Raw genomic sequence first — 13,562 nt, 5'->3', positions numbered from 1 at the left:
AACTCATCAATTTTGCAGTTCCCAGTAGGTTGCGGTTGTAATAGGTTCACTCATTCTGTTTTATTATTATGAGTTTTTATTATTCTCAGTGCCTTAATTTCATATAAAATGGGAAAAGAGAATATCTCATTTAGTATTATTATGCAGGTGACTTTTAAAATTGGAATTCAGAATCTGTGATTTTGATCTAGTGGAGATAGGAGAAATTTTTTAAAAGTTATATAAAGTTTTCCTGGATAGATGACTAGCTTACTTCTATCTCTAGCTGAAGTTATAAAATTAAAGTAAATCCTTATACCATTTATTTTCTTTATAGTCTACTTAATTACCTGGACCAGATTTCTTCATTTTTAAGCATTGTGTCTTTATTTTATTAAACTTTAAAAAAATTTGAACTTTTATTTTAGAAATGAGGGGTACATGTGCAGATTTATTGCATGGGAATATTGCGTGATGCTGAAGTTTGGGGTGCAAATCCCATCACTCAGGTAATGAGCATAGTACCTGATAAGTGGCTTTTCAACCCACATCTCCCCATTGTCTGCCACTTATAGTAATCTGCAGTGTCTATTGTTCCAATATTTATGTCCATGTGTGCTCACTGTTTAGCTTCCACTTACAAGGGACAACATGCAGTATGTGGCTTTCTGTTTCCACATTAATTCATTTAGGATTATAACCTCCAATTGCATCCATGTTGCTGCAAAGGACATGATTTCATCCTTTTTAATGGCTGTGTAGTATTCCATGGTGCATATGTTTATATACACATTTTCTTTATCCAGTGTACCATTGATGAGCACCTGGATTGATTCCATGTCTTTGCTATTGTGAATAGCTCAGTGATGAACATATGAATGCATTGTCTTTTTGGTAGAATAATTTACTTTCCTTTGGGTGTATATCCAATAAGATTGCTGGGTCAAATTGTAGCTCTCTCTGTTTTAAGTTCTTTGAGAAATCATCAGACAGATTTCTTGAATTCAAAAATTAAGAATTTTGTTTATCTTCATTAAAGAGTACATAAATCTGTCAAGAATATCTGCTATTTCCAAATGCACTAGCCTGCTATCTAATTTTAAAGTGTTTATGCACAAATGGTGATGCTAGGTGCCAGAGAGGATTTCAAGAGGAAGAGAGCAAAGCGAAAACAATTCTACAATCCAGTTCTTCTTTTCTGGGCCTTCGTATATATTTAGAAGTCACGAGAACACACAAATGAAATAATTAGGTACTAATAAACTTGTGCCCCAAGGAAAGCAAATTGAGCACTATACATAGTGCTGTGTGAGGGTAAGAAAAGGCAGGTCAATGTAAGAGAGTACCTTTAATGAATATTGAAAGATAAAGTCAAATATATGCAAGGAGCAAAACAAACTATTAGGTCCCATCAGAAGTAAAATCTCTCATAGGCTTTTTGGCATTTATAGCTTACACTCTCCCTAATAAAATATACATTGTCTTGTAACCAACATTTTCAGAGAATTTGCCCTTAAAGTCAATTCTGGGCAGACCCAAGTCAAAGGCTCTTCAGGTTTACGTTTTAAAGCCTCAACATTCAAAGTTTTTTGCGATTAGTAGTAATGATGTAAAAAAAAAACAAAAAACCTAATTACACCTTCCTTCCATGTATTGGTCACTGATAAATGTTTGTTCTAATTTGAGAATACATTGAAACTTCTTGCATCAAAGTGTTATATGAAGGATTTGCCTGAAATATTTGCATGGACATTTCACCATGTGAACTGTTGTGTTGAAGCAAAGAAGAATCAAAAGTCAATTTACTCACAATCTGACTCTGGTGAAATGGCAATTATAGGAAATACATAAAACTTATTTGAAAATAGCAGATGGTTTTAGATCCTTGAGGAATTGTCACACTGTCTTCCACAACGGTTGAAATAATTACACTCCCACCAACAGTGTAAAAGCGTTCCTATTTCTCCACATCCTCTCCAGCATCTGTTGTTTCCTGACTTTTTAAAATGATTGCCATTCTAACTGGTGTGAGGTGGTATCTCATTGTGGTTTCGATTTGCATTTCTCTAATGACCAGTGATGAAAAGCTTTTGTTCATATGTTTGTTGGCCTCACAAATGTCTTCTTTTGAGAAGTGTCTGTTCATATCCTTTGCCCACTTTTTGATAGGGTTGTTTTTTTCTCGTAAATTTGTTTGAGTTCCTTGTAGATTCTGGATATTAGCCCTTTGTCAGAAAGATAGATTGCAAAAATTTTCCCTCATTCTCTAGGTTGCCTGTTCACTCTGATGATAGTTTCTTTTGCTGTGCAGAGGCTCTTTAGTTTAATTAGATCCCATTTGTCAGTTTTGGCTTTTGTTACCATTTGACCCAGCAATCCCAGTACTGGGTATATACCCAAAGGATTACAAATCATTCTATTATAAAGACACATGCACATGTATGTTTATTGCAGCACTATTCGCAATAGCAAAGACTTGGAACCAACCCAAATGTCCATCAATGATAGACTGGATAAAGAAAATGTGGCACATACACACCATGGAATACTATGCAGCCATAAAAAACGATGAGTTCATGTTTTTTGCAGGGACATGGATGAAGCTGGAAACCATCATTCTCAGCAAACTAACACAAGAACAGAAAACCAAACACTGCATGTTCTCACTCATAAGTGGGAGTTGAACAATGAGAACACGTGGACACAGGGAGGGGAATATCACACACTGGGCCCTGTCAGGGGGTGGGGGGCTAGGGGAGGGATAGCATTAGGGGAAATACCTAATATAGATGACAGGTTGATGGGTGCAGCAAACCACCATGGCATGTGTATATCTATGTAACAAACCTGCACTTTCTGCACATGTATCACAGAACTTAAAGTATAATAAAAAAAAAAAGGAAAGAAAATTGCAGATGGTGAAGTGAAGGAGTACTACATGTCCTGTCTTGATAGGATATGATCCTGGTCAAAAATCCTTCTGTAGGTAGCCCTGCTCATCTATTTGGTCCACTCCAGGGATGAGGATCCCTACAAAGGTTAATTGTGTCCCTCTACTCTACAGTTGCTTTCTGTATCTCGGCCTGTGGATTAATCAGAAACTATTGTTAAAAATTATTTCCAGATGCTGCAAGTGAGAGGGCAGAAGGAAAGTAAAGAGAAAAAAAAGAGAAAAAGAAAGAAAGAGAAAGAAAGAAAAAAGAAGAAGAAGAAAAAATAAATGAACCAGGGTAGATGAAGACAAAGTTAAAAAGAAAGAAAAGGCTGGTGCTGGCAGAGAGCCTTCTGTTCCGATTTGTGGTGCATGCATTTTATGCTGTAAAGCATGGCCAGTCACGGGAGGATTCAAAGCCAAGGAGAGATATGATCAAATCTGCACTTCGGAAAGCGCACCTTGGTGCGCATCTAGGGATAGGGGAATGTAGGGATGGGAATATGGGGGATGGGAGTTTGGGGATGAGGCAGCTGAAGAACAGAGTCTTGTGATGGTGGAACCAGGACTTCGTTGTTCCTTCATTGTGTGGGCAGAAGAGGTGGAGGATTTTCGGCGCCACCTGGTCTTGTCCCCACTGCTCAGGTATAGCTGCTGGCTGGAGCTGGGGCCTCGAGACGCCGCTCAAGTCTCACGGGCAGATGGGTTGGACAAAACGTTGCCCCGCTTCTTCTTCCCAGACAGGCAGGGAATCCCTCTTCTTCCTTTTGCTGAATCAGCTGGAGAAGAAAGCCCAGCAGGAGGCCGGCCAGCCTCAGCCCCGGGCCCTACCAGGGTCCCAGGTACTGGAATGGAACTTCGCCGAGGTCACCGCTCAAACGGCCACAACGAGGGAGCTGATTTAGATCCTCTGGGCCTGTTTCTTCCTTTTCTTTAAACGTCCCAGTCTAGCTTAGAGGAGGACGGTTTGTGTAAGGCTTGCCGGAGCAACCAGCACCTTTCCTGGGATACAGCCTTGCTTGTGGCTTTTCCTTTGTTGTACGCTAGTGTCCACTACCGCCCACACGCTGACTGACCCCTGTTCTACACCGCCCCTCATACCACTGAATAGGGAGTTTGGGAAGTTTATGTTGTGCCCCAGAAAACACTAGTGGCCTTGTTCTCAAGATTAAATATCCTTAGAGCAGCCAGATCTGAAGAGGGACCCCAGAAAGATCCACGGGCATGTTCATAGACAGTATATTTGCAATTGATAATATAGGAAACACTTTCTAATATTTCAGGAAAACAAAACCTTTAAAAAAACCAGACTACGTGTAACTCCTAACATTCTTACCTTGCTTCAGGACTGTTGGGAGGATAAGGTAGTGTGGCAGCTATAAGCATTTAGCATAGAGCCTAGCATACAATAGTGCTTCCATGACATTAGCTTCTCTCTCCCCAGCAAAGATGACATTGCATAATCCAATGTACAGTGGGGAAATTTTTCACTAGTACATTAAGATGTTATTTGCAGTTACAAAGAATGAATACTATAATCCCAGCACTCTGGGAGGCTGAGGTGGGAGCATCACGGGTCAGGAGGTTGAGACCATCCTGGTTAACACGGTGAAACTCTGTATCTACTAAAAATACAAAAAAAAATTAGCCGGGCGTGGTGGCAGGCGCCTGTAGTCGCAGGTACTCAGGAGGCTGAGGCAGAAGAATTGCTTGAACCCCGGAGACAGAGGTTGCAGTGAGCCCAGATTGTGCCACTGCACTCCAGTCTGGGCAACGGAGTGAGACTATGTCTCAAAATAAAAAAATTAAAAAAAAAAAAAGCAATGAATAAGACCTAGTATTTGCTAGCATAAACAGGTGACTGCAGTCAAAAAATCTAAATTGTACATTTGAAAATAACTAAAAGAGTTATTTTTGTAACACAAAGGATAAATTGTTCGTAACAATTTGTTTGTTTGTAACACAAAGGATAAATGCTTGAGGTGGTGGATATCCCATTTACCCTGATATGATTATAATGCATCGCATGCCTGTATCAAAATATCTCAGATTTAAATACATAAATATTTAAGTACATAAATAGAGAGATACATAAATATATACACCTATTATGTACCCACAAAAATTAAAAATTGTTTTAAAAGATATTATTTGCATGCACAAAGAAAATATTATTTGCATGCACAAAGAAGATATTATTTGAATTTCCTACTTAAAAATTTTTCTTTCTTTTTCCTATGATAGTAGATAAATGGCAAGCAAAAAACAAGAAGTCCAGTTACAGGTGGGTCTGACATATCAACAGTTCTTTATCTGGTGCACTGGTGCTTGAATACCTTTTACAGTGCCTTCCACTTTGCAGACAGTCATCAATAATCAAAGCCTGTGGGATGAGATGTTGCAGAACAAAGGCTTAACAGGTACAAGGACTCCCCAGCTGTCTGGCCACCTGGGGTTTGATCTAGGGTACCTCCTGGCACCCTGTCCCTCTAGAGTGCCACTCCCCACTTTGACCAAGAAATCCTGCAGTGCCTTTGCCCTGGCCATGGCTCCAGATTGGGATAACTGCTATCCTAGGTTGGTAGACTTAGTTATTTCATAAATATCATCATCTTCTAGTGATTGATGTTTACCAAGCCTGGTGTGGACCTTGCAAAGCAATGCAACCTTTATTCAGAAAATTGAAAAACGAACTGAACGAAGATGAAATTCTGCATTTTGCTGTTGTAAGAATTTTGTTTTCATTAAACCACTGTTTTCACTTCATATTAAGTGTTTAAGTATCCTCTAATACTTTAAGTATTGTCTTAATTTAAACAACCTGTCAGTTCTTCAAAATAGTCTTTACTTGGCAGTTTTACTATATATTTAATTCTACTAGATCTGAGAATGAACATGATTTTTATCCCATTCTTATAATGTCGAGGCTATTTACCATGACTGTGAAAGTTAGAAAAGTGTAATAATGGATACGTCTATTGTTCTGTTTCCTTTCACCTGACCACCTGTTCAGTGTGTGTCCTTTAGAATAAGGGCTGCAAAAGCTGTTTACTGGGTATCATTGAGTAGTGCCCTGGCATTAACCCAGTTACCTTATCTTCCAGTGGCAATGATTTTTTCCTCATTTATTTGCTACCTACCCCTAACCCCACACTCTCACAGCCTTTTCCACCATCAAAATCCCACATCAGAGTGGTACATTGTTACAACGGATGAGCCTACACTGGCACATCCTTATTTACCAAAATCCATAGTTCACATTAAAGTTCATTCTCGGTGTTGTACATTTTAGGGACTTTAACAAATGTGTAATGACAAGTACTTATTATATTATGGCATTATATAGTATAGTTGCATTCCCTGCAAAATCCTCTGTAATCTGTTCATCTCTCCCTACCCCGTAACCTCTGGCAACCACCAATCTTTTGACTACCTCCATAGTTTTGCCTTTTCCAGAATGTCATATACTTAGCATCACATAGTGTAGAGCCTTTTCACATTGGCTTCTTTTACTTAGTGATATGCCCCATGTCTTTTAATGATTTGATAGCTCATTTCTTTTTAGTGTCAAATAATACTTCATTATCTGGATGTACCATGGTTTGTTTATCCATTCACCTGCTGAAGAACATCTTGGTTGCTTCTAACTTTTAGCAGTTAGGAAAAGGCTGCTATAAACATCCATGCTTAGGTTTTTGTATGAACATACATTTTCAACTCATCTGGGTAAATACCAAGGAGCAAGATTGCTGGATCATGTGGTAATGATATGTTTTATTTTGTAAGAAACCATCAAATCATCTTCCTAAGCAGCTGTACCATTTTGCAGTCTTACCAACAACGAATGAGAGTTTCTGTTGCTCCACATCCTCACCAGCATCCGTTGCCTGGATTTTGGTCATCCTAATAGATGTGTAGTGGAATCACATTGTAGTTTTAGTTTGCGTTTCCTGAGATTATGTGATGTGGAGCACCTTTATATATACTTTATTGCCATCTGTATATCTTCTTTGAGGAGGTATCTGCTAAGGATTTTGGCTTATTTTTTAATTGGGTTGTTTGTTCTCTTATTGTTGAGTTTCAAGCATTCTGTGTATTTTGAATAACAGTCCTTTATCAGGTATTACTTTTGCAAATAGTTTATCCCAGTCTGTGGCTTGTTTTTTCATTCTCTTGTCATTGTAGTTTTTATAAGACAAGATTCTATAACAACCTGTTTCACTCTGGAGAATCAGAACCACCAGAAAGGAGCTAGGAAATTATTCTAGACTTGATTCTTCACAGGGAAGAAAAATCAAGTTAGAAGAGCAGAGAATAGGGCCTAAAGGAGATTGCCACATGCAGTTGGAAAGGGGTTGATGGAAGCTAAAAGACAGTATCACAAGTGTCTAACAGCTAACAGATGGATCACAGGGAATTGAGGATCAGGAAATTCTTGTGAATCCTGGCAGTTGGCATTAGGAAAGTTTGTTCAAAAGACATAGACTAGGGGTTCTGGATTCTGGTGACCTGCCCATGAAGGTGAAAGAAAATTATATCTCCAAACCTCTATTGTGAGCAGCAGTGGAGGGATGCCCTCTGCTGGACATACTGTTTTCTGCTGTTAATCAAGGAAGAGAGACACTCTGAACTTGAACATGTAGGTCCAAAATTAAGATGTATGAGGTTATTATCTATTAAAATCACCCTGAGCTGAATGGTCAGTATACAATTTTTTTCTGCTGTGTGCCTTTTTAAAAGAGGAACATTAAATATTTTATATATATGTAGACATATAAAAATTTAGTAAATGTTGTTTATTATAGTTACTATTATATTATTATTACATTATTTAATACTTAATAATTTATGTAGTATAATATAAACATTGTAATTATAATACCTGAATTACTTCTAAATAGAGTTGACCCTTAGCAATGCTGGAGTTAGGGGTGCTAACCCCCCTATGCAGTAAAAAATTCATGTATGACTTTTGACTCCACCAAAACTTAACTACTAATAACTTATTGTTGACTGGAAACCTTATGGGTAACACAAACAGTCGATTAGCGCATATTCTATATGTTATGTGTATTATATACTATATTATTGCAATAAAGTAAGCTAGAGAAAAGCAAATAGTATTAAGAAAATTATAAAGAAAACAAAATATATTTACTATACATTAAGTGCAAGTGGATTACCATAAAATTCTTCATCCTCATCATCTTAACATTGAGTAGGTTGAGGAGGAGAAGAAGGAAGAGGAGTTGGTATTGATATCTCAGGGGTGGCAGAAGCAAAACAGGTGGAGGAAGTGGAAGGGGAGGCAGGAGAAGCAGGCATAGTGGATGTAATTTTATGGAAATACATGGTAATTTCTGTCTGACGTTTTTGCTTTTTCATTTCTCTAAAAATGTTTCTATGTGGTACCAATCCTTCTTCCACCATTTGCTTTGGTTTCAGTGCCCATGTCATAGAAGGGTCCATGTCATAAATGAAGTCAAAAGCAGTCTTCAATAACTGGAATTCTTCTGCCAGATGTTCTAATGTCAGTTTGTTTTCTGGCACTGGCTCTTCTACATCTTCTCCCTCATCGTCTGGCACTGCTTTAGAGCACTCATCTCTATCAATTCGTCTTCTGTTAATTCCTCTGGTGTGGTGTCTCTCAGCTCTTCGATTTCTCCAACATCCATATCTTGAAACCTTTCACCCCCCACCTTTTTGCCATATACACAATCTCTTTTATGACTTCCTTAATTGGCTCTGTCATAAATCCCATGAAGTCATGCACAACATCTGGACACAATTTTCTCCAGCAGGAATTTATTAATTTGTGCTTGATAGCTTTTGCAGCTTTTTCTATAACAATGATGGCATCTTCAATGGTGCAATTCTTCCAGACTTTAATGATGTTCTATCAGGGTTCTCTTCCATAGCACTGACATTTTCTCCATAGAGTACCACGTGTAATGAGCCTTCCAAATCCTTATGACCCCCGATCTAGAGGCTGAATTATAGATGTTGTGTTTGGGGACAAGTAGATCATTTTGACACCTTCGGTGTTGACCTCATGGGATTCTCGGTGAACAGGGGCATTGTCCAATATCAAAGAACTTTAAAAATGGTCTCTCACTGGCAAGGTACTTCCTGACAGCAGGGACAAAGTATTGATGGAACCAAACCAGAATAAAAGGTTCTCATTGTCCAGGATTTCTTGTTGTACAACTGAAAGACTGGCAGCTGGTGTTATCTTTTCCCTTCAAGAATTGGGGGTTAGCAGTTTTATTGAGAAAGACAGCCCTGATCATAAACCCGACTGTAATGCATAAAAGGGTTGAGTTAGCCTATCTCTTCTTCCTTAAGTCTTGGTGCTCACTTCTCTTCCTTACTAAATAACGACCTTTGTGGCATTCCTCTCCCCCCACCAAAACCCAAGTTTAGGGCACTTTCATCTGCATTAAAAACCTGTTCAGGTAGACATCTTTTCTCCTTAATTATTTCCTTAAAGGCATCTGGAAACTTTTCTGCTGTCTCTTGGTCAGTAGCAGCTGCTTCTCCTGATATGTTAATATTTTTTAACCTTTTCAAAAATTATCAAACCATCCTTTGCAGGCATTAAATTCTCCAGCTTTAGATCCTTCACTTCCTTTTGCTTTAAGTTGTCATATGATGACTTTGCTTTTTTGGAATCATATTAGAGTCCTATAGGCATGCCTTTCTTATAGTAATCCTGCACCTGCATAAAAGCTGCATTTTCAATGTGAGATAAAAAGGTATTTCCACCCTTCCAACATCCCTAGTAGCACTTTATCTGGATCCCAAGGTGTTAGTCAAGGTTTATGGTATTGCACTAAACACAATGAAAATCCCACTTTGAAAAGCATTGCCTTAGGTTACAAAAACCAACTGCTATAAACTGAATGTTTGCCATCAAATTTCTTACATTAAAATCCTAATCCCCAATGTGATGATATTTGGAGATGGAGACTTTAGAAGGTAATTAGAATAAAATCAAAGCCTTTAAATAAAGGAAGAGACATGTGATTTCTTCCAGGTGAGGACATTAATGGAGAAGAGGGCCTTCACTTCTGGCACCCAGACTGTGCTGGCACCCTAATCTGAGACTTCCATCCTCCAGAACTATGAGAAATAAATGCTTGTTTTTCAGCCACCCAGTCAATAGCAATTTGCTATTGCAGCCCAAACTGACTAAGACACCAACTCTTACAGAAGGGCCTACCAAACGATCTCATTCTGGCAACTGGACCAATGGATACTATGTTAATATGGAAGAAGACACTATTATTGAATGTATAGTTGCTCATAATTGATTTGGAACAACTTGAAATTTATGAGAAAATATTAAGAAAATTACAGACATAAAATTCAAAATCTTTAAAAGTTGACTACTAATTTATTCAAGGAATGTTTAGTAAGGCTCTTTTAATGTATGGCCCTATGACTGACAGAGGGAGATGAGATACAAATGTGGATAGGAAACATACTCTCTCTGTGCACACAGCTCTCCTTCTAACAGAGCAGGTGCCACAGGCCCACACGTGCCTGTAGTAGAATATTGAAAGGGACATAGGTGCCTTGGGAGAGGGGCAGTAACGTGCTGTGCAGAACAAGAGATGATTTACAGCAAAAGGAAGTGAGACAGAATTGGAAGAAGGATAGTTGAACAGGGACAGTAAAAGAAGGGCAGGACCAGGGAGGAAAACATGAGTAAATAAGTTTGGCTAAAGGTTGGTTAATGTAAAAGGAAACAGTGTGGAAAGTTTAAGGCCAAATGATGTAGGGCTTGACTCGCCGGTATGTGCAGTTTGAGCCCTAAAAGCACTAAGGCATACCGAATGTTGCAGTAAACCTAAAAATTATATATATCTCTGCATTGTTTCAACATAGTGTATCACATTACTTGAATATAGTTTTATTTATTATCATATGAAATGTTTACTTTTTCCAGGCAGAAGCTGACAACATTGTGACTTTGCAGCCATTTAGAGATAAATGTGAACCTGTTTTTCTCTTTAGTGTTGTAAGTATCTTTACTTTCTCAATTGCATTATCAGATTTCAGTTTGCAGTTAAGAACAAGTAACATTGTAAAATTACCATGAAATTGTTTGCCAATGACAGTAATTATACAATGTTTGCCTTATCTTTTCTTGACTATTTATAAATTTTATAATTTGGCTGCTAGGAGCTTATTATGGATTGAAGGGATTAGATGATGACACACTGGGTTGATCAGGGAAAGGGAAAGGAAAAGTAAGATGGTGTTTACCTTTACTAAGGAAATGATCGGAGATTTGTACAATAGATTATTTACAGGAGTAAAACCTTGGAAATTTCTTAGATACCTAGCAAGAGAGAATTGGTTATAAACATTCATGCATATCCATACAAGAAAGCATCTGTATGATCAGTCTTTTGTAATACATATTACTCTTATCTCTATATTTATAAAGAAGAAAGCAAGTGGATTCACCAAAATGTTATAGTAGTTTTCTATGTGTGAGGAACAGGTGACTAATTTGTTTTATTGTTCATACTATTCTATATTTTCTACATATTCTCTGAGGAACACACAACTTTAAGAATCAGACAGAGGCCAGGCATAGTGGCTAACGCCTGTAATCTCAGCACTTTGGGAGGCTGAGGTGGGAGGATTGCTTGAGGCCAGGAATTCAAGATCAACCTGGCCAACATAGGGAGACCACATCTCTATTTTCAAAAATAAGTAATAATAAAATAAGTATAAAATATAAATGGATAATTAGAAAGACATAAAAAATGCTATTTTCTAAAAGCAGAGTGTACAGTTAGTGCTAAATTGTGTGACACAAGGTATAGCTGCTACAGAGTTCAAGAATTGAGACAAAAGAAAGAAAGCCTTCATGGAGGAGATAGACAGGACTTGGACTGTTCCTCCTCTGTGGCATATTTATTTTTGATATTAGAAATACTCATTAAAAACACATCTTGGATATAACTTTTTTCTGCTATTAAACAATACTCTTGCAACCCTTTCAAAGAGTTGAATTGCTGGGTTAGTGATAAAAAAATGCATTGAATGGTAAAAAATGCATTGTAGATCTCCTCTAAGTTGGATGTTTACAATTCAATGACTTAGGTGAGGGGTCAGCCAACGTTGTTTTTGTTGTTGTTGTTTTTGTTTTTTTTTTTGTAAAGGGCCAGGAAGTGAATATTTTCAGCATGATTAAAATAGTCTCTGGACTGGGTTGAGGTTTGCTGACTCCTAAGCTAGATGTCATTACACTCATGAGGGAACCAGAATGAATAACAACACAGAGGCAGAATGGGTTTGGGGGGCTCATGGAACAATGAGGAGGCTTTAGCTGCACGTAGTGGGTAGGAGCATGGGACTGAGGAGAAAAGATTAGGCAAGTGGGTCACATTGTAGAGTCTGGAGCTCTGGGATAGTTGATAATATAGTTTGGATATTTGTTTCCTCCAAATCTCATGATGCAGAAATGTGATCTCCAATGTTGGAGGTGGGGCCTAGTGGGAAGTGTTTGGGTCATTGGGGCGGATGCCTCATAAATGGCTTGGTGCCCTCCCTACAGTAATGAGTGAGTTCTCCCTCTATTAGTTCATGCAGGGGCTAGTTATTTAAAGAGATTGGCACTGTCTCACCTTTCTCTCGCTCCTTCTCTCTCCACGTGACATGCCGTCTCCTTTTCCCTTCCTCCATGAGAACAAGCTTCCTGAGGCCTCACCAGAAGCAGAAGCTGGTGCCATGTTTGTACAGTCTGCAAAAGTTTGTGCCAAATAAACTTTTCTTTACAAAGTTCCCAGCTTCATGTACTCCTTGATAACAACACAAAACAGACTAATTGGGCCATCACCCCGACAGCTAGTTCAGTCTGACCAGTAGACCCAGCCCCACTCTCCTTAAGTGGACCATCCAATCCATGTTCTCTAATCATCAGTGCCCAGAGTTTAAGTCCACCCTTCCTTGTAGCCATGTTTCATCCATCCTTCTGTTGCTTATTCTTTGTCACACTCAGTTCTCCAACTCTTCCCCTATCTCTCAAACCTTTCCACTCTATGACATCTGGAATTAAAATGACTTCCTAAGATTTTTGACCATGGCTCTGAGCTTTTGTCTCACTTCCTTGGCTTGCCTTAGTTCTACCTTCTTCCTTTGGACACTCTCTCCACAGCCCAGAAGTGATAACTGTTTATTTCAGGATGTGGAATAGAGTTGGTGTTTCCCTTACTTCTTAGTTCTTCAATAACTTTGTTTTCTTTGCTATTACTAGTGGTCTGTTTCACGTGGCTAAATCTCCTGTTCCTCCATCTCACTCCTGTCATTTACTGACCTTCAAATCAGGTCTATTGATGACTGAAGCCTTTGGCGTGTGCTTCAAAGTCTTACTCTCGAGCCTGAGTCCTGCCATCACCTTGACGACTTTAGTTTCCACATTGACAACCCACCCAATATCCTGGCTTTTCAATTCTTGACCTCCTGGCTGCTAATAAACTTTTCTTCCAATAAACTTCATCCAATCACTCCTGCAATCATGTCTCAGACTGCTCATTGCTCCACATCCATAATCGTTAATTTAAGAATAGAATTCTGTGATCACAAAAACACCATCAAGCCCAATGCTCATTTTATTCAGATATTCCTTCAATGT

At 38.5% G+C, this 13,562-nt stretch overlaps 1 protein-coding gene across 8 annotated transcripts in view; it reads left to right on the top strand.

The window, feature by feature from the left end:
• Positions 1-3,424: 3,424 nt before the first annotated feature.
• NME8 (NME/NM23 family member 8) overlaps positions 3,425-13,562 on the top strand; it is a 50,747-nt gene continuing 40,609 nt past the window's right edge. For 2 of the 8 annotated variants that reach the window (XM_058432712.1, XM_058432595.1), the window contains exons 1-5: positions 3,607-3,753; positions 5,156-5,195; positions 5,274-5,331; positions 5,531-5,637; positions 10,863-10,934. In XM_058432712.1, the coding sequence (XP_058288695.1) occupies positions 5,163-5,195; positions 5,274-5,331; positions 5,531-5,637; positions 10,863-10,934 (270 nt within the window). In that variant the 5' untranslated portion in view covers positions 3,607-3,753; positions 5,156-5,162. Of the gene's footprint in view, positions 3,557-3,606; positions 3,883-5,155; positions 5,196-5,273; positions 5,332-5,530; positions 5,638-10,862; positions 10,935-13,562 lie in introns of those variants that run through there. The other 6 variants (XM_032758302.2, XM_058432575.1, XM_058432623.1 and 3 more) reach the window with 6 other exon arrangements.

This window comes from Hylobates moloch, unplaced genomic scaffold (genome assembly GCF_009828535.3).
Source record: "Hylobates moloch isolate HMO894 unplaced genomic scaffold, HMol_V3 SCAFFOLD_1, whole genome shotgun sequence".
Lineage (NCBI taxonomy): Eukaryota > Metazoa > Chordata > Mammalia > Primates > Hylobatidae > Hylobates > Hylobates moloch.
Note: the sequence above shows the minus strand (reverse complement) of the source record. Positions and strands in the feature narration are given on the sequence as shown.